The sequence below is a fragment of the Heliangelus exortis genome, chromosome 1 (genome assembly GCF_036169615.1).
Source record: "Heliangelus exortis chromosome 1, bHelExo1.hap1, whole genome shotgun sequence".
In the NCBI taxonomy this organism is placed as follows: domain Eukaryota; kingdom Metazoa; phylum Chordata; class Aves; order Apodiformes; family Trochilidae; genus Heliangelus; species Heliangelus exortis.
In genome coordinates, this window is record NC_092422.1 from 6,339,110 (window position 1) to 6,364,836 (window position 25,727).

Consider the following 25,727-nt stretch of genomic DNA (forward strand, 5'->3'; position numbering starts at 1 on the left):
TGTTTGCTTGTCACTGTAGTGTAACTTTTCAGTCCATTAGCTTCTGCCTTGACCTTATTCTGGCAAACTCCTTTTAGCCCACAGAAACAGAGTGCTTAATAACTCTTCTCTCAGAAAGCAGCCAAACAAGAACAAATGCTGCAGAACAAGTCTCCTATCCTCACTTCCCAAAACATTCAGGTCTGAACCTGTGGAAAGATTGCTTTGTTATATAACCCAGCTGAAGTGAAGGCTGAAAACCCCTCAAAAAAAACGGGCCAAAAGTTAAATAACCTCCATTCCCCACAACTCGGGCTGGGGAGAGATCACACTTGCACTGCCAGACTGTAAAACAGTGTCATCCAGTTGGTTGGCTCTGCAGGGAAATTGCCCAGGGAGGGTTCAGCCCAGCAGTGTGCTGAGGTAAGCAGCTCCTTCAACCACTGGAGTGGATACAGGCGAGCAGCACACCCCACCCCACTCCATTGTGCTTCTGAGGCATTTGATGGATTGCTGGTTCTCAGTTCCAGCAGCACATGGACTTCAGTTCTACTAAAATGCCTTTTATTACCACACACTTCCATGCAGCTTGGGTGATGCTCATACTTAACTTTAACTCTGAATTTCCAATAAACACGCATGAGATTGTTGGGTTTTTTTACCCCTGCTGAAAGGGAAAGTTTCTTGGAGTTGTGTGCCAGGTAAATACATAACTGCAGCTCAGCCAAGGCTTTGCTTGGGTTATAGTTGTAGGGACACAAGGATGCTGTTCTCCAACACGTAACCTAACCAGTGTCCTACAGTTGTCCTGAGCTACAGAAACACAGTAAAGAAAATGTATGCCATAAAGGCAGGTATTTAAAGGTGGTTCCTGTTAGTTTTGTGCTACCTGGAGTAGGGAATCCTGACTCCCATGGTTTAAGTAGGAGTTGGAAGCACCGGCTGTGCTCTCTGTTTTACAACATGTTCATCCCGAGAGGTTTTGCCAGTAACAATGTTATCAAATCCAGATGCCTCATTACTGAAGACCTGACTCTCTCTGTGTAAAGCCTCACACCGGCCTTAATGCTAATCCTATAGAAATCAAGGGGATTTGGGACACTTCACTAAATATGTTTTGCTAGAGGCTGTTGCTTCTGGCTTGCTCCCTCATCAGCGTATCTCAGGTTTCATCTTAACTCCCTCTCAGCCACAGGGGCATGTAAGGGGAATGGCTAAACACTGACTCTGAGAGACAAAGTTTCTTTTTTCCAAGTTTACATTGTCCTGCACCTGGTGGGCTGCACTATGGGTGTACACAAGGAAAAGCCTAGAGATGGGCCCTACATTTACATGGCCAGGGAATGGAAGTGCCCTCTGGGGAGTGGTGGGAAGAGCAAGAGGCCTGTCCTTAACAGGCTCAGCATAAGCCATATTCCAATTCTTCAAGTAAATGAAAAGCTAAACTGATCACTGAGCAGAGCTAATCTGTCTTTCAAGAGAGCCATGTCATGGGGCCTGCACTTCTCTCAAAGAACAGCCAGCATAGCTGAGAGGAGGCTTCTGTTGTGCTGAAAACATCTCATAAACATGGATTTCCATTCCCTCAGCACTCCAGGGCTAGGATCACCTCAGTCTTTGTGGTAACTCAGTTGAGTTGCAGAGGGATGCAGCCAAACTTATTTAACTGTTTACTACATGGCACTGCAAGTGAGATTCAGCCTGAGATTAAGGCTCCTACTTTACATGTCCACTTGTAAACCCAGTTTCTGAGGAGCTGAGAGAACAGATCAACTCACCTGCAACCCAAGGAGACACTTACTGAGCAGCAGTATCTGAGCTCCCTTGAAAAGTGAAAAATATTTGCACTGAAGTACAGGACGAGACCAGCATAGACACAGGTTGTTTAAAATGTGAAATTAAAAAAAAACACAAACACATTTTTCCTAGCTGCTGATTAACCCTTCAGGGGTTTAAATTAGATTATTCAGTGCTTACATAAGTGTCCAAACGGGAAATGCATTGGTCAGAAGCTTATTTCTGCCTGTGAGAAATTCACTGGGTTCTCCTAATAGGGTGTCCAGGATGTGCAACAAGAGTGGGGAAAAAACCCACTGAATCAATCCACTAAGATAGATACATGTTCACAGGGACTAGCCACAAACCAAAGATACAGGATTACACAAAGTATCTGGGCAATGCTAAAAAAAAAATTAAAAAAAAATATTGAAGACTGATGATTTTTATGCTCTTTTTTTGCCCTAATTAATTATTGGTTATTTCAATAAATTTAAGTAGGGGTTTTAGGGAGACAGATACAATGCATTTAGTTTCTAGCAACAGCTGAATTGTGCTTGGATAAATTAGATTCTGCTTTAGCAAAGTATTTTGTACCAGGGCTACATTTCTCAGCAGCCTGCATTTACCCATTCCATGGCTGATCAGGAGGGAGCTCCACATCTGACAGACTGCAAATGAGAAACCCAAAAACTAACTTTTAACTCAGACTCTTCATTAGATATTTGTGCAGCTATTTGAATTGAGAAGCCAAAGAGAGAGACTTCTCACAGTGGTAAGGAAAGCAACCTTTCCATTATCCATTTGCATACACACACCTCTCATTAGACACACCTGTAAATCATGATTTGAGCACTCAAAAATAGTTTCCACAAAGCCCAGCACCAGACACTTGAGGAACACAGCAAATATTTAATGAACTGAGAGTGTGACATTTCTATGTTAGCAGCACAGCTTTGCCTATGTTTCACCAACCTTTTCTTCACATAAGGCCCTGATCATCCGAGCTGTGATATGCCTGTTTGATTTACCATCTTCTTCATACCTCCTGCTTGGCATGTCATCTGTTTCTTCATGAATAGGCATGGCTCTTCCAACCACATACATGAGCCTTGTCCCCAGAGGACCCTGTTTCAAATATTCCTTAAGAAGAAAGAATATTGTTCTGCAATTAGATAAAAAAAAAAAAAAAAGCTGTTCTGCAAAAAAAAAAAAAAAAAAAAGTCCCAGAATCTCTCATGTAAAGGTGCTGGCCCAGGTTGTTCTGTTTGTTTAAATCAGTGTTGAGAGGCTTGATTTACAAGCAGCCTTAGAAGGCTGTGGCCCAGCTGCCCTCTCCTTTTCCTGTGTGTTTTCACCCATAAGATTTTCTCTGCAAACCGAATTCTACTCCCAGCTTCAGTTCTCTGGGAAGAATTAAACTAATCCAACTAATTCACTACTGCCAAAAGAGAGAGGCCCAAGTCCAGCCATGTGCTTCCACCATGTCTGTGGTCTTCTCCAAACCTCTGAGTCACTTTGGTTTATTAACCCAACAGACAACTAATTCAGGAGGAAAAAATGCTATTTTCTGCTGGGTTAGTGAGTGAGTCAGCTGCAAAAACGGTCTATGGGTACCCTAAGGGCAGGAACAGGACCATACAGACAAAGCCAGGGAGAGAGAAGCAAGACCCTACAGCACAAGCTCTTGAATCACCTCTATTTAATAAATGCTTTCACACGAGTTGCCACTGCAATTAAACTATTTTCAATTATAGCTTCATTTTTAGGAAGGGCAGGAATGTCAGCAGCACCTATGACCCTCAGTGGGGTGGGCTCTACAGTGCTGAGAGCAGGAGGAAAGAAGTAAAGGCAGCATTCCTCTTAGCAAGGGAATAAGTACAGGGAAACAAACACCTGGACAGATTTGTTGTTGTTAAACATTAAGTTTTTCTCTGTAGTGACTCTTCAGGACAAAGTAACTCCTTAAATCAGTCTCTAATCAAGGCAGCAGGATTTCTTTGGACAGAAGTTGCAATTAACCAAAGTAACACCAAATATCTAGAAAAAAAAGTTGCTGGGGGGAGGTTGTTTTGTGGGTTTTGTTGTTGTTTTGTTTCTTATTTTGGGTTTTTTCATTGGGTTGTTTTTTTTTTTTAATAACCCTCATTATTGAGTAAGTCTGAACAGAATATTTAATGGTAAAGAAACCTGTGGCTTGATGACTTTCAGAATTCATAATAGGGGGAATTTAACACTCACTGTTTCACTCACTGATTCCTAGGACACCATGCAATTGCCAAAACAATTTGTCTTGTGCTATCAGAAATGCCCTGAGGCAACTAAAACACCCATGTGAGGCTGACCTGTATGACAGAACCCACGCTTCCAGCAGTAGATCATGCTCCACACTGAAATAAGTTTATGTCAGTAAAAGATTCTATTATTTTAACTCACCTGGAAATCTTTTTTATCTTCATTTAACAGCCTATCAAGAGTTGGAGTAAAAGGCTTTTCCCAGAGCTCCTTGTAACTGGCTTGAGGCTCTGTTTTAGACTGAATCTTTGCGAAGTCTTTAATCTTTTGACAGGGGACTGTGACACTTCTGAGGCTCTCATCTCCATCTGCTTTCCCTTTTTAAAGAGATGAACAATGATGTGTATGTAATTCTTAAGCTTTATGAAGATCAGAATTAGTATTCAGTCTGGGCACTGCCTGCAATCTTTAACATGGCTTGGCCAATGTGAATTAATTAACATCTTGGTAAGACTTTTAGTTGGCAATCCAAGCCAGGTGTTAATTTTGCTCAGTTTTTTCTCTGTTTATTTCTGTTCACAATTTCTGATCAAGATCAGAGACTAAAATTGATTGGAATTTAGAATAATGGTCTGTGGCAAAAGGCAGGAGAAAAAAATCAGCTTTTATCAATTTATCAGTGCTTTGAGCAACCTGGTCTAGTGGGAGATGCCCCTGCCCATGGCAGGGGTGTTGGAACTAGAACCCCTTTATGATCTCTTCCAACTTAAACCATTCTCTCGTTCAATTTTAAAACATTATTACAGGTAGATTATGGTCTTCTTGACACAAACTACATTTTACCATTGCTGTGGTGACTACAATTCAGTGGCAAATTAAGAGTTTGCTATGTAAAACATGCAATTTGATAAAAAAACTTAAGAAATAAAAAGTATTTAAATGTTCAGTGACCTCTACATTCTTATAAGCTGCTGGCATGCACATTACTTGCATACTCACTAAACTCCACTTCATTGATTTTATCCTTAGGAAATTCACCTTGCATCTCAGCTGCCTGGGTAAGAAACAAATGCCTATGAAATAAAAAAAAATTAAAAAAAAAAAAAATTAAAAAAAGGTAAACTCATCTTACAGGTCTGACTTTTCCTGTGCAACTTTTTGAGGTGTGGGGGAGGGCACCCTTTCAGAAAGCCATTTGCTGCTTAACCACAAGTGCAGAATAGTGCAATGGTTTAAAAATGCAATGGAGGCAGCCAGGTAGCTTAGTGGCTAATAAGCTGCTCTTTTTTATTCTTAGTGCCTAAGTTCAACTATGTCCATGAGACTAAAAGAAAACAAATGTTATAGTCTACAGTCAGTCCAAGATTCAAACCACAGCTGGCAGCTCTCATGTAAAAACAGTCCCAAATTTGGAGACTAGAAAAAAATGATCAGCTCTTAAGACTTGGAGCTTTTTTATGCAATATGGCTGAAATCACTGAGCTGAGACTGGAAAATAAAGATGGATCATCCCCATTGTTTCATGGTGCTTTTAATACCATTACTGTTGACATTTTGCTGCTAAATTAATCATTCTTTAGGGAACAAGTTAAGTAATTTCAATATAAAAGAAACTAATACTACAGACACCAGTACAGGCAGAGCTATCCCAAGGCTTCTTCCTTACCCAGTCCCTCAGTACTCAGGAAATTTGTTTCATTTGGGATTGCAAAACTCCATGTATTTGCATATTAATCTTCACATCTTTAAACATTTTGTCCACAGTAAAAGAAAAATACATTACTCAGCATTTGGTCTGAGAGGTTGGGTCTGAGACAACTATAACAGAAAGAAGCTATTTCCATGCCCCAGTGCTATCCCCAGTGCTAAAATAAAATTGGCTGCTACTAGGTCTTAACAGATAATTAACAAAGCCAGATTTTCCCCCTGAATTTTGATATTCAGGAGGTTACTATGTAACACGGACATAAACTCCTCACATAGTCAGATCCTGCCTCTCCTCAACTACCAAACTACCTTGGCTTTGTTGTGGGAGAGCCCAAATATCTCCAGAGGTAGGAGAAAGCATTATGGGTTTTTTTAAAATCAAAGCATTCTTAAGTCTGTAAAGGTACCACTTTACCTGGGTTGTCTCAGATCCTGAAGTTTGCTATCAATCAGTTTTGTCACTAAACTGATATTTTCTTCTTCCAGGAGCTCAATAGAGGCTTTCAAATCACTTATTTTCTTTCGGTACATCTTAATCTTTTGAAATGGCAAAATAAAAATAAAAAATAATTTTTAAAAAAGGATGGTCTTAGAAAGACGATACCCATTTTGGAAAGCTTTCATGGTAACTATCTCAATAGCACATACCTAGAAAGAATGCAGCTCTATCAGCAAGACCATGCATTTGGTGGAGAAACACAGTGATACATTTTCAGGCAAAGGGCCTCTCTGGTTCTTTCACACATTTTTTTAGAACCTTTCATTGGCACAACCCTGTCAATCACAGCCACAGATTTGGGCTATGCAGCCCCGAGCACAGAACCTTCTGATGTAGCCAAGCAGGTCTGGGAGACAGAAGTCCTGCATTTTTCTTTTTTTGCTTTCACATCAGAGCTTTGAGAGAGAGAAAAATCTTCTTTTTGGAGTTAAATTCAGGTTCTTTCTTGCTCAGCAAGGGTTGCTTTTCTAATTCCTGCCTATATAAAAAACCTTCAGTCCAAGCTATCCACATTGGCTAAACCCCAGGTTCTCCTTTCTGTTGGACTGGTAATCACCCCATTTTGCCATGAAGTTGTATCAACCAAAGGATACCAGTGATTCAGTTCCCACAATTCCTCTCACTTTTCCTGAAGTACAAGCAAGTTCTTAGCCCTTCCCTGGGAAGTGGGATGCACTATGTGATGGACACCTCCCCAGAAATCTTTGCTATATGCACATGTTTAAGTACCTAGTGATCTGAATGCATCTGTTCTCACCAAAGCCAAATTAACCCAGCTATTTATAACCCAAATTTACAGTTAAAAACCAGTTCCCATTTCTCCTGGAGATTTGAAAAGGTGAAAATGACAGGACATTAACCAGTAACAGGATGTGGCTTGGCATGATGAGGTGATGCAGCTTTGCACCATCTTGGTGTGACACAGTAACTATGGAAAAATGTGACTGAAGTCTCCAAAGCTGTTCAAATTCGGAGGTAACTAATTCAGAGCTGTTTTATTAAGTCATTTTTTCAGTTTGGTGGCCAAACTGAAAAAAAAAATAACTGGGACAAAACTGAAATTTTTGGTTTATCTCCCCAAAAGAAAACACTGGAAGTCTGTCAGCTATTTATAAACATCAGCCTGAGAGAAAACATTTTGTCTATATAAGAAGAGCAGAGAAAATGCCTGGGTCAATTCAGAGGACTGGGGAAGTTTGTGATACTAATTCTGTTTTGCACAGCACTAATTCATGACTAATTCATAACATAGAAAACTTCTAGTTGAGGAACGAAACCCAAATCCCTCAAACTCTGAGGTGAGGGCCTGTCAGGACATGATATTGTGAAGGTAATTCCTCTTGTTGATGCTTCTTAATGTGTATAAAATTCCTAAGTGTTCAGTCAGACAGGGACACTTGAAGGGAATTCCTACTCATTCAATGATATAATGTAGAAATTCAAGCTCCTGTTTGTTTATACAGATTGAAACATGAATTCCCTCCTGTTGACCCCTTTCTCACTGCCTCAGAAGCTGTGGTTTGGACACCCTCCCTGGAAAGTTAAAGATGTAGGCTCAGAGGTTATTAAGGGGAAGGAGGAGAGCCATGTCCCTGCATACTGGCAAATATTTTAAACCAGTAAGTAAAATGGAGAAACCTATGCCAGGTTTGTTTGTGTGTCACTGAAACATAATAAGCTCATTTATTATTTTTGCAAAAATGTCTCAGTTCTAAACTGTGGGGTTGCAAAGGTGGGGAATAGTATTTCCTCCATTCAATCTCTTGCTTAGATTTGATTGCAACAAAGAATCTGTATTGATTGGAACAAACACGATCAAACTTTCACCATGGAAAAATCAGTTTCCTAAATTTGGTTCATAAAAAAAAAGGTTTTTTCTTGACAAGAAATGTTACTACATAATATGTAGCTCAAATAAGTAATTAAAGAACAGTATAAAAGCTATCAAATAATCCATTAAAACTCATTATGATTTTTATTCTCCTCTCTCCAGTGTATTAATCTCCAGTGTATTCTTTATTATTTCCCATTTAAAGCTGTCTCAAGCTTTTTCTCCAAAAATGTTTCCAACACCCCTATAATTTTTTGTTTCAGTATAGCAGCACTGGAACTTAACTGCAATTCAAAACTACATTTTTCAGATACTTGTATGGATGAACCTTTACACCATATGGTATGCCAGTTCCCACAGATAGAAACACTTAATTGTATGGAACATGGCAATCCTTCTATAACTGCTTGGGAAGGAAAAAGGCTCCTTCATTTGTAAAAGCAGATGTTCAACTTTTACTTTTATTCACCACATACACTGTTTGCTACTCAGGATTGCAAACTAATTACAGGAAAATAGCTCTCCTTTTCCCATGGAAGCCTTCAGAGGCCCATCACTGGAAAGAGTTTTGACTGTAGGTCATGTATTTCAAACCTGAACTACCACAGTAAACAATACACAAGTGATCCTCTTACCTCTGCTTTTAGCCATTGATTCTCTTCAATTTCTCTGATACTGTTTTGGTCTAAGTATCTTAGAGCATTCTGAGAAAACACAATTTAAGGTCATCTCATCTGGAAGCAGGACTTTGACAGTGCTGAATACTATGAAGAACTTCCTTCTCTTGTTTAGCAGGAAAAAATTAAGAAACAGCCTCACAACAGAAAACAGTAGCATCCCCTGAGGGATTACAAGGGGATACAGTCCACAAAAACAGCTGCTTCTTCTCCATCATCCTGCCTAATGTTGTTTAGATGTCAAGCAATTTACCAATATTTTATAATTTCCCATATTAAAATAGGACATTTCCTCTTTGCCTAGCAATCCTGATATCTTCCTCCTACTGCTCAAATCTTCTGTTCTGAGGAAATCAAACTTTTAATATTACAAAAATTAAGCAAAATCACAAATGAGGCTGGACTGGTCTGTGACAAGTGACTTATACTAATCCTAATGAACCAAGGCTATAATTTAATTATTCGTATTAGTAAGTGGAAAGGAACAACTGGAGGGAAGATGCCACTGTAGATCACCATAAACACTCCTTTGGATTATGTTCTTACATGGCTGAGAATCCCAGCAATGAAGTCAAGGAATGTAAACTTCTAGTGGGCGCAATTGGTGATTTGTACTGAAGTATTTACTGAAGTTTTACTTATGCTTTGTTTTTCTTGAGTGTAGTAGTTGTCACTATAAATACTTTCTAAATCATAATGGCAAATCAGAGGTGCCAGAGTTCACAAAATATCTCTACATCAGTAAGTTTAAATTTTATACTTGACCATTATTTTGACATTTTAAAAATGTTGCACGTAAACAACACAAAAGATTTATTTTCAAAGTGATGTATAGTTCCATGTAGACAGTCTCTTTGCATGTTATTGTTTTGTAAATCTATGCAAACATCAAAATCAAGACAGTGACATGTTCTTGAATGTCATGTCATGTCAGTGCCCCAGTTTCCCATACCTCATTTGCAAAATGCCCTCACATCTACTCATTGTTAATCTGATGTGAAAAAATAATGCACAAGACTGTGTGTAACAATAACTAATGCCATGTTTAGTAAGAAAACTTACAGTTTATCTTACTTTCAATTTGTTAGAAAAATTTCAAGTCTTAATTCAAGTAAAACAATTATTAATGCAGAATCTTAACTATGATGAAGTCAGCACTTTTAAAAAGGCAGAAGGAATACCTCAGGGGCCTTTTCCTTACTTAGCTTCATGTGATTCTCAACCTGGCGATCATTTTCTTCTTTCATTGCTTTCAAAGTATTTCTATAATATTCTTCAAAACAAACAAAAAACAAAACAAAACAAAACAAAAAATCAGTATTAGTATCAATTTATTCTGACAACAAATAATTGGCATGCTGTTCCTAAACTGGAACTTACCAGACAGCATCAAAAGCAGAGATGCTCCACAGAAAAGGATTCAAACATCCTTCTCCATAAAAATTGGCCTCCAAAACCCAAGGGACAAGAGTGCTAACTAGAAACCTAAAGTGACTTACACATTACTTTTGGCAACTACTTCACCTGTACAATTTACTGCTGAGCAGTGAGCTGAGCAATCCTCTGCTAAAATATTGGTACCTTAACTAAATTTTGCCTCCGTCAATAGCAGAGCTCTTGGAGTCCTGTGAGATATTTGCCTTGGATCACCTTATGCACATGGTATTTTTCCAGACAGTTACTGTACAGAACATAATAAATTTGTTGACTTATCTCAGCCTTCCAGGGGGGTCCTAATTTGACAACTGGAAAAAATGTAGGATGTGGCATTTTCCTCAATGATTTGCTTGCATCATTACTTGTGGTCATTATTTACAAAGTGTGTCTTACGCTGAACTGAATTTGTTTGGCTTCAAGTTCCAGTCACTTGCTATTTAATTACTTCCTCCTTCCCTTCAACAAAAAATACCTCTGCTGCTTGGTATTTTCTCCTTTTGAAGGAATGGATGAGATTGTAGAAATCTGATTTGAAGGAAGGCACATTATACTTGTTCCAGGGGCTAGCTCTGCACTTGTGTTGCAGACTGCCTGTTGCTGATCTGGCTGTAAATCAGTATCTACTCATGGACCCACTGAGGAGCCAAAGGCAGTCCAACATGAAAGGTGCTTAAGTTGTGCTTTCATTCTTAATTTAACACTGTGGAAGCTGGCCTGCCTTAATCAATCTACCATCTAGACTTGGCAGAATGAAATGGAAGTACTTACACACTATAATTAATTCATCTTTTCATTTTTCCAGGCAGCTAAACAACCTGAGTTGTACTGGGAGAATGAAGAAAGGGAAGAGTGGTTCAGACATATTTTCTGTTTCTAATAGGGCTATTTTCCCTAAATCTCTTGCTACAACACTGTTTCCCCTGACCTCACATGAGTGCATGTCTCTCTTTTGCCTCCTGTCCCCTTTATTGTCATTTTGTCATCTCCAGATCACATAAACTGTGCCAGCACCAAGCCCTTCAGAGGTACCAACAGATACAGAAACTTCTTCACCTATGCTTACTCCCTAGGCCTGTTGCACATTTGGGGAGTTAACAAACCCAATTTGCAGCCACATCATTCTGGAAGCTTGTTAGGTTTTGTTGATGTTATTTTTGTTGTAGGTTAAAAGACTGTACTTTCCAGCCACTTCGTAAGTTCAGTTTTAGGAAACTGAGTCAAACAGTATGCTGACTTCCAGTAAGGGGAGCACCACTTTGCAGTATGTTAATTAGGCAACTACTATATGTACCTCTATAACAGCCTTTCTATAACTACACTTGCATTCAACTGCAAATTTTTGGCTCTGTACCCCGTGACATGAAGGAGGTCAGACTGAATGTTCTTACTGGCTCATTCTGGCATTCTATATAAAAGCCCATTCTCTTTTTTATTTCATATTTCAGCAGCTGTATAACAACATTTTAAATTGATTAAGGACACGGAAAACACATAATGAAAAATACCAAGCTCTCCTGAATACAGAGATGGAAATCCAACAATCTGGCAACACAGAAAACACTGTGCAGATCTTAATCATGACGAAATATGTTTCAAGAGACAAAAAAAGATAGCAAGCTGGCTCTTATCCACAGTAGATGATGCCTGGTAATGGCTGGCACAGAATATAGAGAGACCCTTAGAGCAGTGTCACTGCCTGTTACTACCAGCTGCTTGGCTGTGCTCATGCATACTGAAAGACATAAAGGAGGAAACCCAGGACATCCTTCTCCTGATTTATGTAACAGCAAAATATTTCAATCATTTTTAAATAATGCAGTAGTAAAAAAATCTTTGCAAAGCACTCAGCACCGGAATATGTAAGCTCCCAAATTATTCCACTGTTGTGTCTGTAATGAAACTGTTCCCAGGATTTGTATAGGTCAGTGCTGGCAATTTTGCCGGGCTTCATGTAAGAGATAATGCAGCCGAAAGGCAAAGTTCAGACCACTGGTAAACAGCTCCCTCTAGTTCTGCAGTTCCACCAGCGCGCTCAGTGCAAGAGAGAGTGATCAGGAACGAACTTGTACTGCTTTGTTGTCAAAGGAGTTTTAAACATAAACATATGAAGTGCTTGTGGCATGAGGAGCAACAAAAGCAGGGCCAACATTTTCAAGGATGACAGCTAAGGGAGGCCAGTGTGTAGGGAACCTAAATACATGTAGACTTATTTTTAGAAAAAAGCAGTCCATTATAACATTTTTAAAAATATGGGTTGTCTGTATCTTACAAGAAAATTCTCAGATTTATTTTCATAAGGCTATCAGTTTCTTTCAGTGTTCATAATTTCTGCAGCTTCATAAAATGCTTTGAAAAGGGCCTGTCCTGGATACAGAGAAAGAGTCCTTCAATGTTTTTAGGAATATGCAGTCTGCTTCAGGTGCATTGTCTTGCAAATGTTCATAAGAATTACTCTCACTTCACATGAAACTAAATTTATAGTTTAATTAATTCTCAGAGGGAATACAGAGCTCATAAGACTTGCATTACACTGGCTGTGAACTGACCTGCATCCCTGTGAAAGTCATCTTTGACTCCTTTGATGTCTTCTTCCAGATTCATAATCTTACTGGAGTGTGTTTTACTTCCTACATTTTTATACTCCAACCAATAATCCCTCTCATCCCGCTTTACTGAAAGTCTTTGCTCAGTTTCTTCAATCTGGGACTGCACATCTAGTAAAGTAAGAACATCAGAAGATAAATTTATTACCAATTTCTTGAACTGAAAGTTCATAATTCCTATGACTTCATCAAATTTTTCAGTAACAGCACTTTCACTGGGACTGGAGAAAGAAGGGTGATTCTTCTACACTACAATGCATTACAACACAAGGGCCTTACATAGTGTCAAGGGCCATCATCATTGCTGAAAACAGCTTGTTCTTATTCTGCCAAGGAGAGACAACAGGTCTCATTTAAATGTGGTAACCAAAGGCACATGGGACTTCACAGGAGGGCAGCCAGAACATTAAATAGTCACAACTGCTCATTTTCAGCATTAATAATTTTTATTATATTCCAGTGAAAGCAGTGCATAGAGCTTTCATGAGTTTGAACTTAATAATATGAAGCCTTTGTACTTTCACAGTAATAGACATCATTTGGAAGGAACAAACCAGTCTAATATAGGCTAAGTTTCTATATAAAACCAACTTGTTTTCAATTTTAACTTAATGTAGTGAATAGTTTTACTTATAAGCCCTCTACAGTCCCACACCACATTTAGAGCTTAACTTCGGGGAGGAAAAACTTTACGCTTTTTATGCAACAAGGAAGTTGAATCTCTATTTAAAATAAAAAATAAAATAAAAAAAAAGCACAGTCCACACTTCTGCGACTCACAACACACCTTTCAGAAGCTGTTCTTTGTCCTTTTCATACTGCCATGTTGATTTCAGTGACTCTTCCACATCATCCCTAGTGACAACCTCCTTTTTATCCTGCTTTTTCTCCTCTTCTTCTGTTTGTTTTAGGATACGCCCAATGTGTCCCTGCTGCGTTTCCTTTAGGAGGTCATTCTATGAAAGGACAATATAAGAAAAGGTATTTATTGAAACATTTTCAAATTAGTTTTCAAACTTCAGAAATGAAGAAAAGTAAAATCTAATCCAGTGCCAGGATACACTTCAAAAACACTCAGCTAAACACCTTTGCTTCTTATTCAAAAAGGATGGAGCAAAAGGGAGGATCTGCTAGTCTCAGAAGTTTCCCAGTAACTTAAAGACCATTATAAGGAAATGAGAGTCAAATGACTGTTGTATTCAGTGCAGTACATGAATAATTTGCCATTGAGGGGAAAAAAAATCTGTGTGGGTTGATTTAATAACTATTTATTTGTAGGATTTATTTACTTCACTTCAACATTCTTCATGACAATTTACCACCTTCACACAGAAAAATCAATCAGGTCACTTGCATATAACCACAGTAGAGTCTTGTCAGAGCTAGAATTAGTTACACCCACTGATTTCACAACTGTGATTATAACCCCTTGTATTGATCCTCTTAAGTGACACAAAATGTTTGAACTTACTGATTGTGTATGTTTGCTCCTGTGTATGTTTTCTCCTTAAAGGAGAAAATAACCATACCAGACAGACTGTAACAGTAACCATGCAGTAGAGAGTCACAAGCATTCCTCATTTCTAGAAGGATTAACTCTAAACCACTCAGAAACTTTACACAGGAAACAAAGAATGGAGCTCAAAGGTCTGTCAAAACCTGGGTAAATTGAGCAAATCACATTTCAAGCATACCCTGAAGTACCTTGCACAGTCTAAAATATGAAGAAGTCCTTGAGAGACCATGAACTAAAAGCAAACTGGGGGAATAACCATAAAAGACTTCAGATGACTACAGAGAGAAGAGCCAAATGCCACTTCCAGTGATAGTTAAGGCTGAAACTGAAATACAATACAGACCTCAAGTCAGGAAGGAATGCTAAGGAAAGCTAAACAGATGGGTATTTAGAAAAGCAGGGCAAATATCAGGCACTAGGAGACAGAGAGATGTTGTTTCCATGTTTCACTGCTATAGGAAGTGCAGGCTGCAACATTGCTTAATCACATGACCAGTTTAATGATTTTTAAGCAGTTTGAATTCATTTAATTAAGTGACTGTATATATATCCCCATGTAAAGGTTCACTGTTCTCAATCATCAGATGCCATATCACAAATTTTAACACACAGTTCTTCACAGGCACTTCATATATACAGTTCTTTAAAGTCTCACTCAGGTGTGATCAGTAGTTACTTAACCTTGCTCTAAAAAGAACCCAACAGAACTCTTAACCCACAAGAGAGTCATCATCAAGCAGTGCTAAAAATTGAACCTAGAGAATTCTGTGATGCTCTCGCTCCTTCATTCATTATAACAAAGTTTGCAAGAATAAAAAAACTCTGGTAGATACTGCTGCAATTCTGTTATCTTAGAAGCAAATCAAAGAAGGTCAGCAAATCTCAAAACTTGGTTAGATCTGCTAATAATACATACAAAAATGAAGTGAGTGTATTTTATTCTATTGTTCACTGAAAGTGTGTTCTTGACTTCCTTGAAGAATATTTGCAGGACTGTTTAAAAAGGCACATCTGAATGTACTGCAGCACAGTTACCTACTGAAAGGTGGGTGGGCTCACTGTCCCCTGTTTGCTTCAGAGTATTATTAAATACTTAGGTGGTTACTGAGTATCTCCCATGGCAACAGGAAACACTCTCACTGAATTCACATACCCTCAATGAATTCACTTTACCCTCCTGCTGTATCCTCTTCTCCCTTGTTCTACCTCAGCAGTGACTTTTTTTGCAAGGTTGTACTTAGGACATTCAGATAAAACTTTATGTGCTAAAAGTTACTAATTCTAATTTCAGTGACTGTAAGAAATTCTCTGCAATGACTACTTATAGTGAATGTAGTATTAGGATTAAAGAATAAAATACTGCATATAAAATGTGTTGGGAAAAGTATGTGTGGTCACTTACTCTTTGATGATATTCTTTGTTCTTTTTTTCCACTTGTTTCAGATCAATCAAAACTCGATCAATTTCTGCTTCTCTTGTCTCAATTCTGTGGAGAAAGAGTCAAGAAAGAAAAGTTCTTAGGAAATCAAAAGACAGAGGAATGTTACTTAAGCTAACTTAAATGTAAACACTCTTAAATATTTCTTTTTCTATCCTATTGCTTGATTAATTTGGGTAGATACCACTGTCTGTTTAATACACATAAAATATAAATATTTCCCATATACATCTGAACTCTCATATTAGTTTGGATCTCACACTCCTACTGAGAAAGAGACTCCCTGATTATACTGTTCCTTTGTAGCTAGGAAGGACTAAGCTGATTTATTCCTTTCTGGCTGTGGTTTAACCTCAGGTCTCTTTTAAGACAAGACTATTTGTGCTCCAGAAATATTAATTCCTCACCACTCACTTCAGAAGAACTGTAGGCAACTCACTCAGGCATCGGTCAGATGAATCCCAAACTGAAGAATTAAATGGCACTAAATTCTTCTGAAAATATGGGGGGTTGAACTTCATAAAGTACATTTGTACACCAAGAACTTGTTAGTCTTTAAGACACACTAAAGAAGTAGGGTCTGCTGCCTGAGTAGTTTCTTCTAAGTATGTTTATAAATTTCTAAGTATGTTTAGATATTATCCAGGTTCCTCCAGTGTATTGATGATAACCTCTTGATGCAATTGGTGGAGGAGCCAACTAGGAGTGGAGCATTGCTGGATCTTGTCCTAACTAACAAAGAGGACCTGGTTGAAGCAGTGAAGGTTGAGGGCAACCTTGGCTGCAGTGACCATGAGATGGTGAAGTTCAGGATCTTATGTGTAGAAACAGGATTCCAAGTAGAATCTCAACCCTGCACTTCAGAAAGGCCAACTTTGCCCTCTTCAAACAATTGCTGGGGGAAATCCTATGGGACAGGGCTCTAGAAGGTAAAGGAGCCCAAGATGGATGGTTAAGATTCAGGGACCACTTCTTCCAAGCTCAAGACCAGTGCATCCCAATGGGAAGGAAATCAAGAAAGGGAACTAGGAGAGCAGTAGGGCTAGGTAAACTCAAATGGAAGAAGAGAACCTATAGATGGTGTAAGGAAGGGCTAGCCACTTGAGAGGAATATAAAACTGTGTCCTGAGAATGCAGAGAGGAGAGTAGGAAAGCTAAAGCCTCCTTGGAATTAAACACTGTGAGAGAGGTTAAGGACAACAGGAAGGGCTTCTTCAAATACATAGCAGATAAAAACTAACACTAGAGGCAATGTAGGCACTGCTGAATGAGGTGGTGACAGAGGATACAAAAAAGGTGGAATTGCTGAATACCTTCTTTGCCTCTGTGTATACTGCTGGAGAATGTCCTCAGGAGCCCCAGGCCCCTAAGGCCACTGAGAAAGTCAGGGTAAAGGATGAGTTTGCCTTGGTTGATGAGGGCTGGGTTAACGATCAGTTAATGAGCCTGGACATCCATAAATCCATGGGTCCTGATGGGATGCACCCATGGGTGCTGAAGGAACTGGCAGATGTCATTTGTAGCCTGCTCTCCATTTTCTTTGGTAAGTCATTGGGAATACAAGAGGTGCCCGAGGACTGGAGGAAAGAAAATGTCACTCCAGTCTTCAAGAAAGAGAACCTGGATAACTACAGACCACTCAGCCTCACCTCCATCTCTGGAAATGTGATGGCACAACTCATTCTTGTTGCTGTCTCCAGGTACATCAAGGACAAGAAGCTTATCAGGAGCAGTCAACATGGCTTTACTAAGGGAAAGCCACATCTGACCAACCTGATAGCCTTCTATGAGGATACAGCCAGGTGGATCAGTGATGGCAGAGCAGTAGAGGTAGTTTATCTTGATTTCAGGAAGGCATTTGACACCATCTCCCACAGCATCCTTGGAGCTAAACTGAAGAAGTATGGCCTGGATGATTGGGTAGTGAGGTGGATCAGGAGCTGGTTGAAGGATAGAAGCCAGAAAGTTGTAGTCAATGAGATGGAGTCTAGTTGGAAGGCTGTTTATAGTGGAGTCCCTCAAGGGTCAGTACTGGGACCAGTACTATTCAATATTTTTACTGATGACCTGGATGAGGGAATGGAGTTTGTTTGAGGAGCAAGTTTGCTGATGACACAAAACTGGGAGGAGTGGCTGACACCCCAGAAAGTTGTACTGCCATTCAGAGGGACACAGACAGACTGAAGAGTTGGGCAGGGAGAAATTTAATGTATTACAAGGGCAAGTGTAATGTCTTGCATCTGGGAAAGAACAACCCCAGGTACCAGTATAGTTTGGAGACTGAGCTGTTGGAAAGCAGCAAAAGGGAAATGGACCTGGGGGTGCTGATGGATGGAAGGATGACCATGAGCCAGCAATGTGCCCTTGTGTCCAAGAGGGCCAATGGCATCCTGGGGTGCATTAGAAGGAGTGTGATGAGTAGGTTAAGAGAGGTTCTCCCCCCCCTCTACTCTGCCCTGGTGAGGCCACGTCTGGAATATTGTGTCCAGTTCTGGGCCCCTCAGTTCAAGGACAGAGAACTGCTTGAGAGAGTCCAGCACAGAGTGACCAAGATGATTAAGGGAGTGGAAGATCTCCCTTATGAGGAAAGACTGAGGGAGCTGGGTCTCTTCAGCTTGGAGGAGAATGAGTGGTGACCTCATTAATGTTTATAAATATGCAGGGAGAGTGCCAGGAGGACGAAGCCAAGCTTTTCTCAGGGGTGACTAATCATAGGACAAGGGGCAATGCTTATAAACTGGAGCATAGGATGTTCTGTGTAACCATTAGGAAGAACTTTTTCACTGTGAGGGTGATAGGGCACTGGAACAGGCTGCCCAGAGAGGTTGTGGAGTCTCCTTCCCTGGAGACATTCAAAGCCCACCTGGACACGTTCCTGTGTGACCTGCTGTAGGTGACCCTGCTCTGGCAGGGATCTTTTCCAGCCCCTAACTTTCTATGATTCTATGATGATTCTATGATTTTTGTGAAAGAACTTGCTCACTGCTTCCACAGTTTTCACAGACTACTTGTCATCCTCTTTGCCACAGTTGTAAAACACAAGCATTGTTTTCCTGGTGTTCTCCATTCTAGAATGAGAAATGCTGGATTGCAAATGGTGTCTATTTTAAAAATTATCTGTAAACTTTGCCTTCCTGGAATTCATTCACTGTATAACACAATAGAGGAAAGTATTACCATTATCACAACATCTTTTACTGTTTCCACATCTATTGTTCCTTGGGGGTTTTTTTGGGTTTTGGTTTTATTTTTTTTCCCCTCCTCATTGTATTAAGCTGTTTTAAAAGAAGATATTTTTTTTCTTGCTAAGTTTAGATCACTCAGTCAGTCATTGAAATTGCAGGCTAATAGATTTGAATCCTCTGGTGTCAGTGTGCTCCAAGGTATTCTTCAGATTTTTCCTGATGTACAAGGCTATGAGAGACTGGAACAGAGATAGAGGGATATCTCACTTATAAGTGAGAAATATCACACTTACTATGCAGAGGCAACAGCTTGTACATATACTGTTACCTCCTAAACTACCTGCCAGTTTAAATAATTTTGAATAATGATGATCTTAATTTCTGCTACTTGAATATTTTCCATGAAGTGACAATCTACATCTGTCAATTTGTTAATGTCAAAAACATCTATGAGTAGAAATTTCTATTTTTTCTGCTACAGATTGGAACTTTCCTATATAGATGATTGTTCTATGGTATTTGTCAGACAAAAGCCACAAAACAGTTACATTGATAATTCCTTTGATTTGATTTTTCTCAACTCTGTACACTAGTTTTAATCTAGATTTCATCACCTAGAAACAATATTTTTCTCCAGCATCATGACAGTCAGTCATCTATAGGATGTTTCTAGGGCAAGTGATTAATGGAATAGTTGTTACTAACCAATCCTGAAACAGTAAACTACTGCAAATGCAAAATAACAAACTTGCTATGAACACCAACCATTCTTCCATGTACAGGAGAAAAAACAGGAATGGGAGTTAAATAAATACTACACACCTGATAAACCCTAAATAAGAATGTGACAGATACTCACTTGTATGGTTATGCTTGTTTGTTCCTAAATAAGAATGTGACAGATACTCACTTGTATGGTTATGCTTGTTTGTTCAATCAAGTGACACACAGACATTATAGACGACAGAGGTTGAGAAAGAGAGGGAAACAGAGGACAGAAGTAGAAGGATAAAGGAGGAATGAAAAATACTTTTCTTCCCTTTTTCCCCAAGAAACAAAATATCTTGTGTCAGAGCAGCACACATTTCAGTGGAAGACTCTTCAGACAACTGAGTCATATGCTTGGTTATTTGAATATGCATAACAATGATTTAATCAAGAAGCAGTGTGAGTTTTTTTTTTCCTCAGCCCAGTAATGCAGTTTGCTTATTTATTAGCAAAATAGATGGTTTTGCTTGTTGACTTTTTGGATTGTATTTATTTGTTATTAGATTAAGCTAAACCTGGTCTGTTTCACTATGGAAATCTGTGCTCTGGTCTTTGTAAAATTAAATAGAAAATCCCACATAGCCCCTGTAAATTCCTATAGATGTCGCTAGAACAGTATGTGGTTGCTCTTCAGTCTGCATACCCTGCTTTTAATTTCTACTCCAAGGCCCTTATCCTTGTTCCCTAAATGCTGATTGGATGTTGTTGAGGTTTCTTCCATTTCAATTTCTATCTCTGATACAAGGCACAGAGATTCATTTTTCTCCCTTTAGTCATCTACCCAAGATACTGGAGACCAGATAAATTGGAGTTTTTTTACAACTACTTCTGATACAACCTTCTCAGCTTTTATTTTCTCTGCTAGATTAATTTATCCCTCCATTATTTTTAAAATAAAAGTTTCCTTTGTGCTCTGGTCTCAGCTGCACCAAAGGAACAAACTGAAAGGTCTGAAGGTTTTGGCTAGTGACTACCTACCTCTGTGAACCCCAAGGAATGCTAGCAAGTAGAGTCAAATACGATTTTGCAATTTCAGAGTATGCTGATCAAAAGCTTGCTGCTAACAGTCAAAAACTGTGGCCTTTTTTTTGTTTCTAACAAAACTTTTCCCAAGTTATAATAAAACTGCATAAAATTATTTCTGACCCACTTAAATGCTTTCTCAGAGGTATAGTTTTAAAAAGTGTGTATTTCTGAAATAGCCTTGAAAACCCAAGATAACAACACAAAAGAACAGCATGCAAACACCACAGTCAACCAGCTCAGGCTCAGAACTGAGTTGTCTTTGTTTTCTGCTTTATCCATTCACATATTCCATGTGTGAAAAGTTAAATATACTAAACCTACTGAAATTCTAGTAAAGCTTCTGGAAAAGCTGACTCAGGTTCTGTAAATTGCTCTTCTGGTTTCTCTTCATTCTTCTCCTCCTCCATGTTTTTTTTTATACCTGTGCTAGAAGTGAGATCTAAAGTGAGGAAAGGGCAAGCAGAAAAGAAGGAAAAAAAGAAAAATTAATGATTTACAAAATGACATTATGTAATGTCAGCTATTGAACAGCTTTTGTTGCTTGTGACAAGTTCCTAACAGTTCTGGAAAACAGAAAACAAGACTAATTTTTTTTCAACAATAATCCTGACCAGGGTAGCACTCAGGACCATATTTTGGGGACATCTTGAAGTGTTATCTTGAGTAAAGTTGTATTTGTTTACAGTGGTGTCTGTCCCTAGTTATTTAGTGCATCCATTGCTGTGGGCTGGATTTTACATTCTTGCAAATGAAACCTGCATTTATCTGTTCCTCTTTCAGCCCCTTGTCCCTGTTCATTTTTAAACAGGCTTGTTTTATTGAGCCCACTTGTTCATACACATCTCTTCTGCTCTCCTTCTGTTCTCTTGGCACTATGAATATTTCCTTTCCACTGCAACTCTGATACGAGTTTTCATTGTCAGAGATGGAACAAAACCACTCTCTGAAGGGGTATGCAGGGATATGCAAGTCAGCAGCATTTCCTGGGTGTGTTGTCAAAACTACCACCCTCAATTCAGCTCACAATGAATAGTTCTATATTGGTACTGGTAGCATATGTTATATAAAATAAAATTAAGAGTCACAAGAAAAGGGCACTTACCAAGATTCCTCACTTTTTGTGGTCACATAATCAAATGACAAAACCAGGTTAGTTCATATAACCCAGGAGGTTTTATTACCAAATGAGCAGAAAAAATGTATACAATGATTTCAAATTAAATTGCTTTTCTGAATTTAAGTTCTGAATTCTCACAATTATCACTCCAGTAGCTATATTGGTACCAACTTGTTCTGTGACTAAATTCAGCAGACTGATACTAAGCAAGCACAAGAAAACAGGAAAAAAAAAACCAACAAAAAACCAGTAGAAAGCCACATAGCAAGCCTGCCAAATCAATTAAAAATCAAGGGAACAAAGTTAAACCAACTATTGATAGATGCACTCTAATCCATACTCTGGAGCATGCCTGCTTGCTACACTCACCATACCCTGCAGCAAGGCAACAGGAGCTTTCTGTATACAAAATAACTTTCTACCCTAAATGAGTATTTGAAGTCTGATGACGAAGCAAGTGAGGGTGCTGAGGGCAGGCAGAGTTGCAGAAAGGCATGTATATATAAGGAAAGCTCACTGTGTGGCAGCTCTGCAAGGTAAGTGAAAGAAAGGGTAAACATACCTTGGAGTCTATGTTCCCACGCAGCTCAGACCTTAGAATATCTTTTTCATAATGTTTTATCCAGAAGAATTTTACTCCCACTCTGTTGGAAACCTGCCTGTGCAGTTTTTGTAGGTTCTGCTGCTGGAAAAAAATTCACACTCACAGGGAGAATTGTCTGGAGCTGTTCATTAGTCTTCACACCAACAGATTACTTTTATTGCAGATATTTCACATTAACATGGAAAATTCTGACTCCCACCAGCAATACCCTGAACTTCTGAAGTGTCCCAGATCAAAGTTTTAATGGTTGCTTGATATTAGAAAAATATTTTTGCTGTGAAACTTCAGTACAATCATGCCTGTGTGACACTATCACCACACAAATGCAGTAAACCTTACTAACATTTACTATTGAAGAAAAAATCTTTTTGTACCTGAGCATCTATTGACCAAGTGAATTAAGAAACAATATGAGACAGGAAGTTAGGTACTTAGCTCCCCTAGACCCCTTTTAAATTTCCATCCCAAATGCACAAGTGCAGAGTGCATTTTTTAAGTATAAAAAAAATGAATCTGTCAGCCATATTCAGTGCAGAATTAACTGGTATTGATTCAACCTTCACTGAAGCATTTATTTTACTGATTTGGAAATAGAAGATCACTGCAGCACTCCCTAACTTTTAAAAAATTATTATTAAAATTTCTGTCTCTCTTATTTAGATGGATAAACAAGTCCTCTGCTTAAAACAGAATACAAACTGAAAAGCTTTGCACAGCAGTTCTTTGAAAAGGTCTGCATGTTTTTTTTTAACACCAGCCCCAGGTGAGTTCCAATGATATATTTATGAAATTCTTCCTGTGCAGAGAACAAGAAAGCCCCCAAGCTGCACAACATAGTAAAAAATAGTCATACTAGTAACAGATTTGCTGAATTTTGCACACCATAGAAAATACACACACGAGAGAGAAAGGAACATAATTAGGGGAACTGTGAATTGACTGCATATTTTAAACCAGCAGGAAAACATTTGCACAGGGCAGTATTTATTTCTTTTCACAAACAAATAAACCATGAGGCATAACTCTTGACTGTCCTACCCTATCCCTACTAGCACTTTCCCAACCAGTAATAACACTGCCACTGTTCTTACACACAAGGAGAGCAAGGAGGGCCCAGGCACTGCAACACAACTACCATGACTTTCCAGACCACCTGAATGGGGGCTCACCCTTCACATGAGCTCAATCCTGATTATCAGTGCCCCCCACACCACCACCCACACTCACACTGTCACCCCTGTATTTCAAGCAGCTGCATATTCAAGTATTCTCCACTCTCTCAATCACCACCAATAATTATGTCAGCACTCTTGCAGCCCCACCATAACCCCTTCCCAATCTCCAAAGCAGGCTAAAAGGTCCTCCTGCCCTTAACTCTTTCCTGACTAGCCTGCCCTGTGTTGCTAACTTCTTCATCACCAGATGGCCAAAGCTGGGCCACCCCTTACACTGGCTGGAGCCTCCGTGCCTACAGCTATCAGACCCCACTGGTACTGTCACCTCTATGCTGCCACCCAGCACTAAAGAGTGCCTTAGACAGCCACGCTTTGAAGTTATCTCTTGGAGAAACTCCAGAGGAGAGGACAAAGATGATCAGAAAGCAGGAGAAGACAGCAAGACAAAGTGAGAGTTGTGGTTGTTCAGCATGGAGGAGGCTCCAGGGAGACTTTGCATCAGCTTTCCAGTACCTGAAGGGACTACAGGAACGCTGGGGACTCCTTACAAGGTCATGTAGAAATACCATGAGGGGGGGGGAAGTTGAGAAAGATTAGGTATTAGTTAGAAATTCTTCACTATGAGGTCAGTAAGACACTGGAACAGGTTTCCCAGGGAATTTGTGGGTGCCTCTCCCTGTAAATGTTCAGGCTGGACAGGGTTTGGAGCAACTTGGTCCAGTGGAAGTCGCCCCTCCCCATGATAGGGGTGTTGGAACTAGACCAAGGACCCTTCCAACCCAAGCCATTCTGTGATTCGATGATCTCCCCTCACCCTGCCACCATCCACACTCAACTCCCCCCTCAGGGCACCTGCGGTCCCCTCCCGCCCTCGTGCTCCCAAAGCCTATGCGGTCACCACCACCCCACGGCGCCCCGTCACCACCCTGCTGCACCCACACATTGTTTCCCTTCGGCAGCAGCCCCCACCCCTCCCTTCTCCGGGGCGCACCCGCCGCTCCCGGCCTCCCCCGGCCCGGCTGTGGGCGGGGGTCAGTCGGGGCCTACCGCGCACCCCGCCCGCCGCGGCGCCACCGCCGCGCCGACAGCCGCCGGTCGCCATGGCAACGGGAGCGCCCGCCCCTCGGCGCCTTCAGGCGGGGCAGCGGCGCCCTCTGGCGGGGGCACTCGAGAGCTGCTGGCGGCGGGGGACACCCCGCAAAGGAGCCCGATCCTGAGGGGGGGAGTGCGTGAGGAAGCGATTGCTGCGGAGAAACGCATCTGGTCCGGTCCGGTGGAAACAGTCTGGGGAAGCGACAGTGTATGTGCTTGGTGATTCCTGCACTGGAAACGGGAAAAGCAAAGGCTAGCAGTAGCGCAGGGGTAATCTAAGCCCCGCGAGGGATTTGTGTGTGCTGAAAGGTGACGGGGCCGGTCTGAATTTCACCCAGATGGGTGGCAAAATATCAGGCAGAAAACTTGCAGCCTTGCTCAAGAAAGAGAGTTTCCAAGCCTCGCAGCGTTGGCCCAAATGTGAGTAGGGACAAGCACGGCAGCGGAGCTGCTTTCTCAGGAGGAAGCTGCCAAAGCTGCACTGAGACAGAGCAGGCTCCTCACTATTGCCTGTGACACCCTTTGACTGCCTGTGACACCCTTTGCCCCACACACCAGTGTGCAAAAAGCCAGGCCCCAGCAGTGGGGACCGGGCATAAGAAGATGGAAAGGCTGATCCCAAACTGCTTCCTCTTCCTTCTTGCTGGACCTCCACTGGTTTTGGATGTGCTCCATCCATTGTCCTCCTCAGTGCCCAAGCCGTGTAACCCTGGGAATCATATTCTACCACAGAAATAAATTGTTAGTCACTATAATAAATGCCTTGGTTCCCATTCTTGGCAAAATTCACATTTACCTACCTTGTTCAGAGTTTTTGGCTAGTCCTAGGAGCTTATGTTATCCTAGGACAAGTGCTGTTTGTACAGCTGTCCCTGTAAATTAAGACATAATCATTAACGAAAGGACAAAACACTTATAGTTCTATAGGTAGGGATCATAATTTACAATGCATTGATAACATACGTCTATAATATACATCTATGTCATATAATATACATCTATATTACACATCTACAACCGTGAAAAGATGCTGTTTATGGTCACTCAGTAGCCCCATGTAG

At 40.2% G+C, this 25,727-nt stretch overlaps 1 protein-coding gene across 5 annotated transcripts; it reads right to left on the minus strand.

Moving 5' to 3' along the window:
• Positions 1-2,647: 2,647 nt before the first annotated feature.
• On the minus strand, positions 2,648-25,366 carry CCDC83 (coiled-coil domain containing 83). Of its 5 annotated transcripts, none has more exons than XM_071731499.1 (12): positions 25,222-25,366; positions 22,358-22,477; positions 21,000-21,117; positions 15,663-15,747; positions 13,532-13,700; positions 12,688-12,855; positions 9,886-9,977; positions 8,663-8,731; positions 6,113-6,234; positions 5,029-5,063; positions 4,192-4,367; positions 2,648-2,898 (listed from the first exon to the last, which is right to left on the minus strand). In XM_071731499.1, exons 3-12 carry the CDS (start codon positions 21,083-21,085, stop codon positions 2,716-2,718), a joined length of 1,185 nt encoding a protein of 394 aa, XP_071587600.1. In that variant the 5' UTR covers positions 21,086-21,117; positions 22,358-22,477; positions 25,222-25,366; the 3' UTR covers positions 2,648-2,715. The 5 variants fall into 5 exon arrangements, with proteins under 5 accessions (XP_071587600.1, XP_071587338.1, XP_071587424.1 ...); XM_071731237.1 differs by lacking the exon at positions 25,222-25,366 and adding an exon at positions 24,622-24,714; XM_071731323.1 differs by lacking the exon at positions 25,222-25,366 and adding an exon at positions 24,622-24,690 and having other exon boundaries at positions 22,358-22,480.
• Positions 25,367-25,727: the final 361 nt, after the last annotated feature.

Excerpts from the sequence above, each read along its gene's own strand:
- CCDC83 (XM_071731499.1), bottom strand. The coding sequence starts at position 21,085 with ATGGAGGAGGAGAAGAATGAAGAGAAACCAGAAGAGCAATTTACAGAA. Across the intron at positions 12,856-13,531 it reads CAAAGAACAGCTTCTGAAAG|ATGTGCAGTCCCAGATTGAA; the intron begins GTGTGTTGTGAG and ends TTACTTTACTAG. Across the intron at positions 4,368-5,028 it reads CCAGGCAGCTGAGATGCAAG|GGAAAGCAGATGGAGATGAG; the intron begins GTGAATTTCCTA and ends CTCTTTAAAAAG.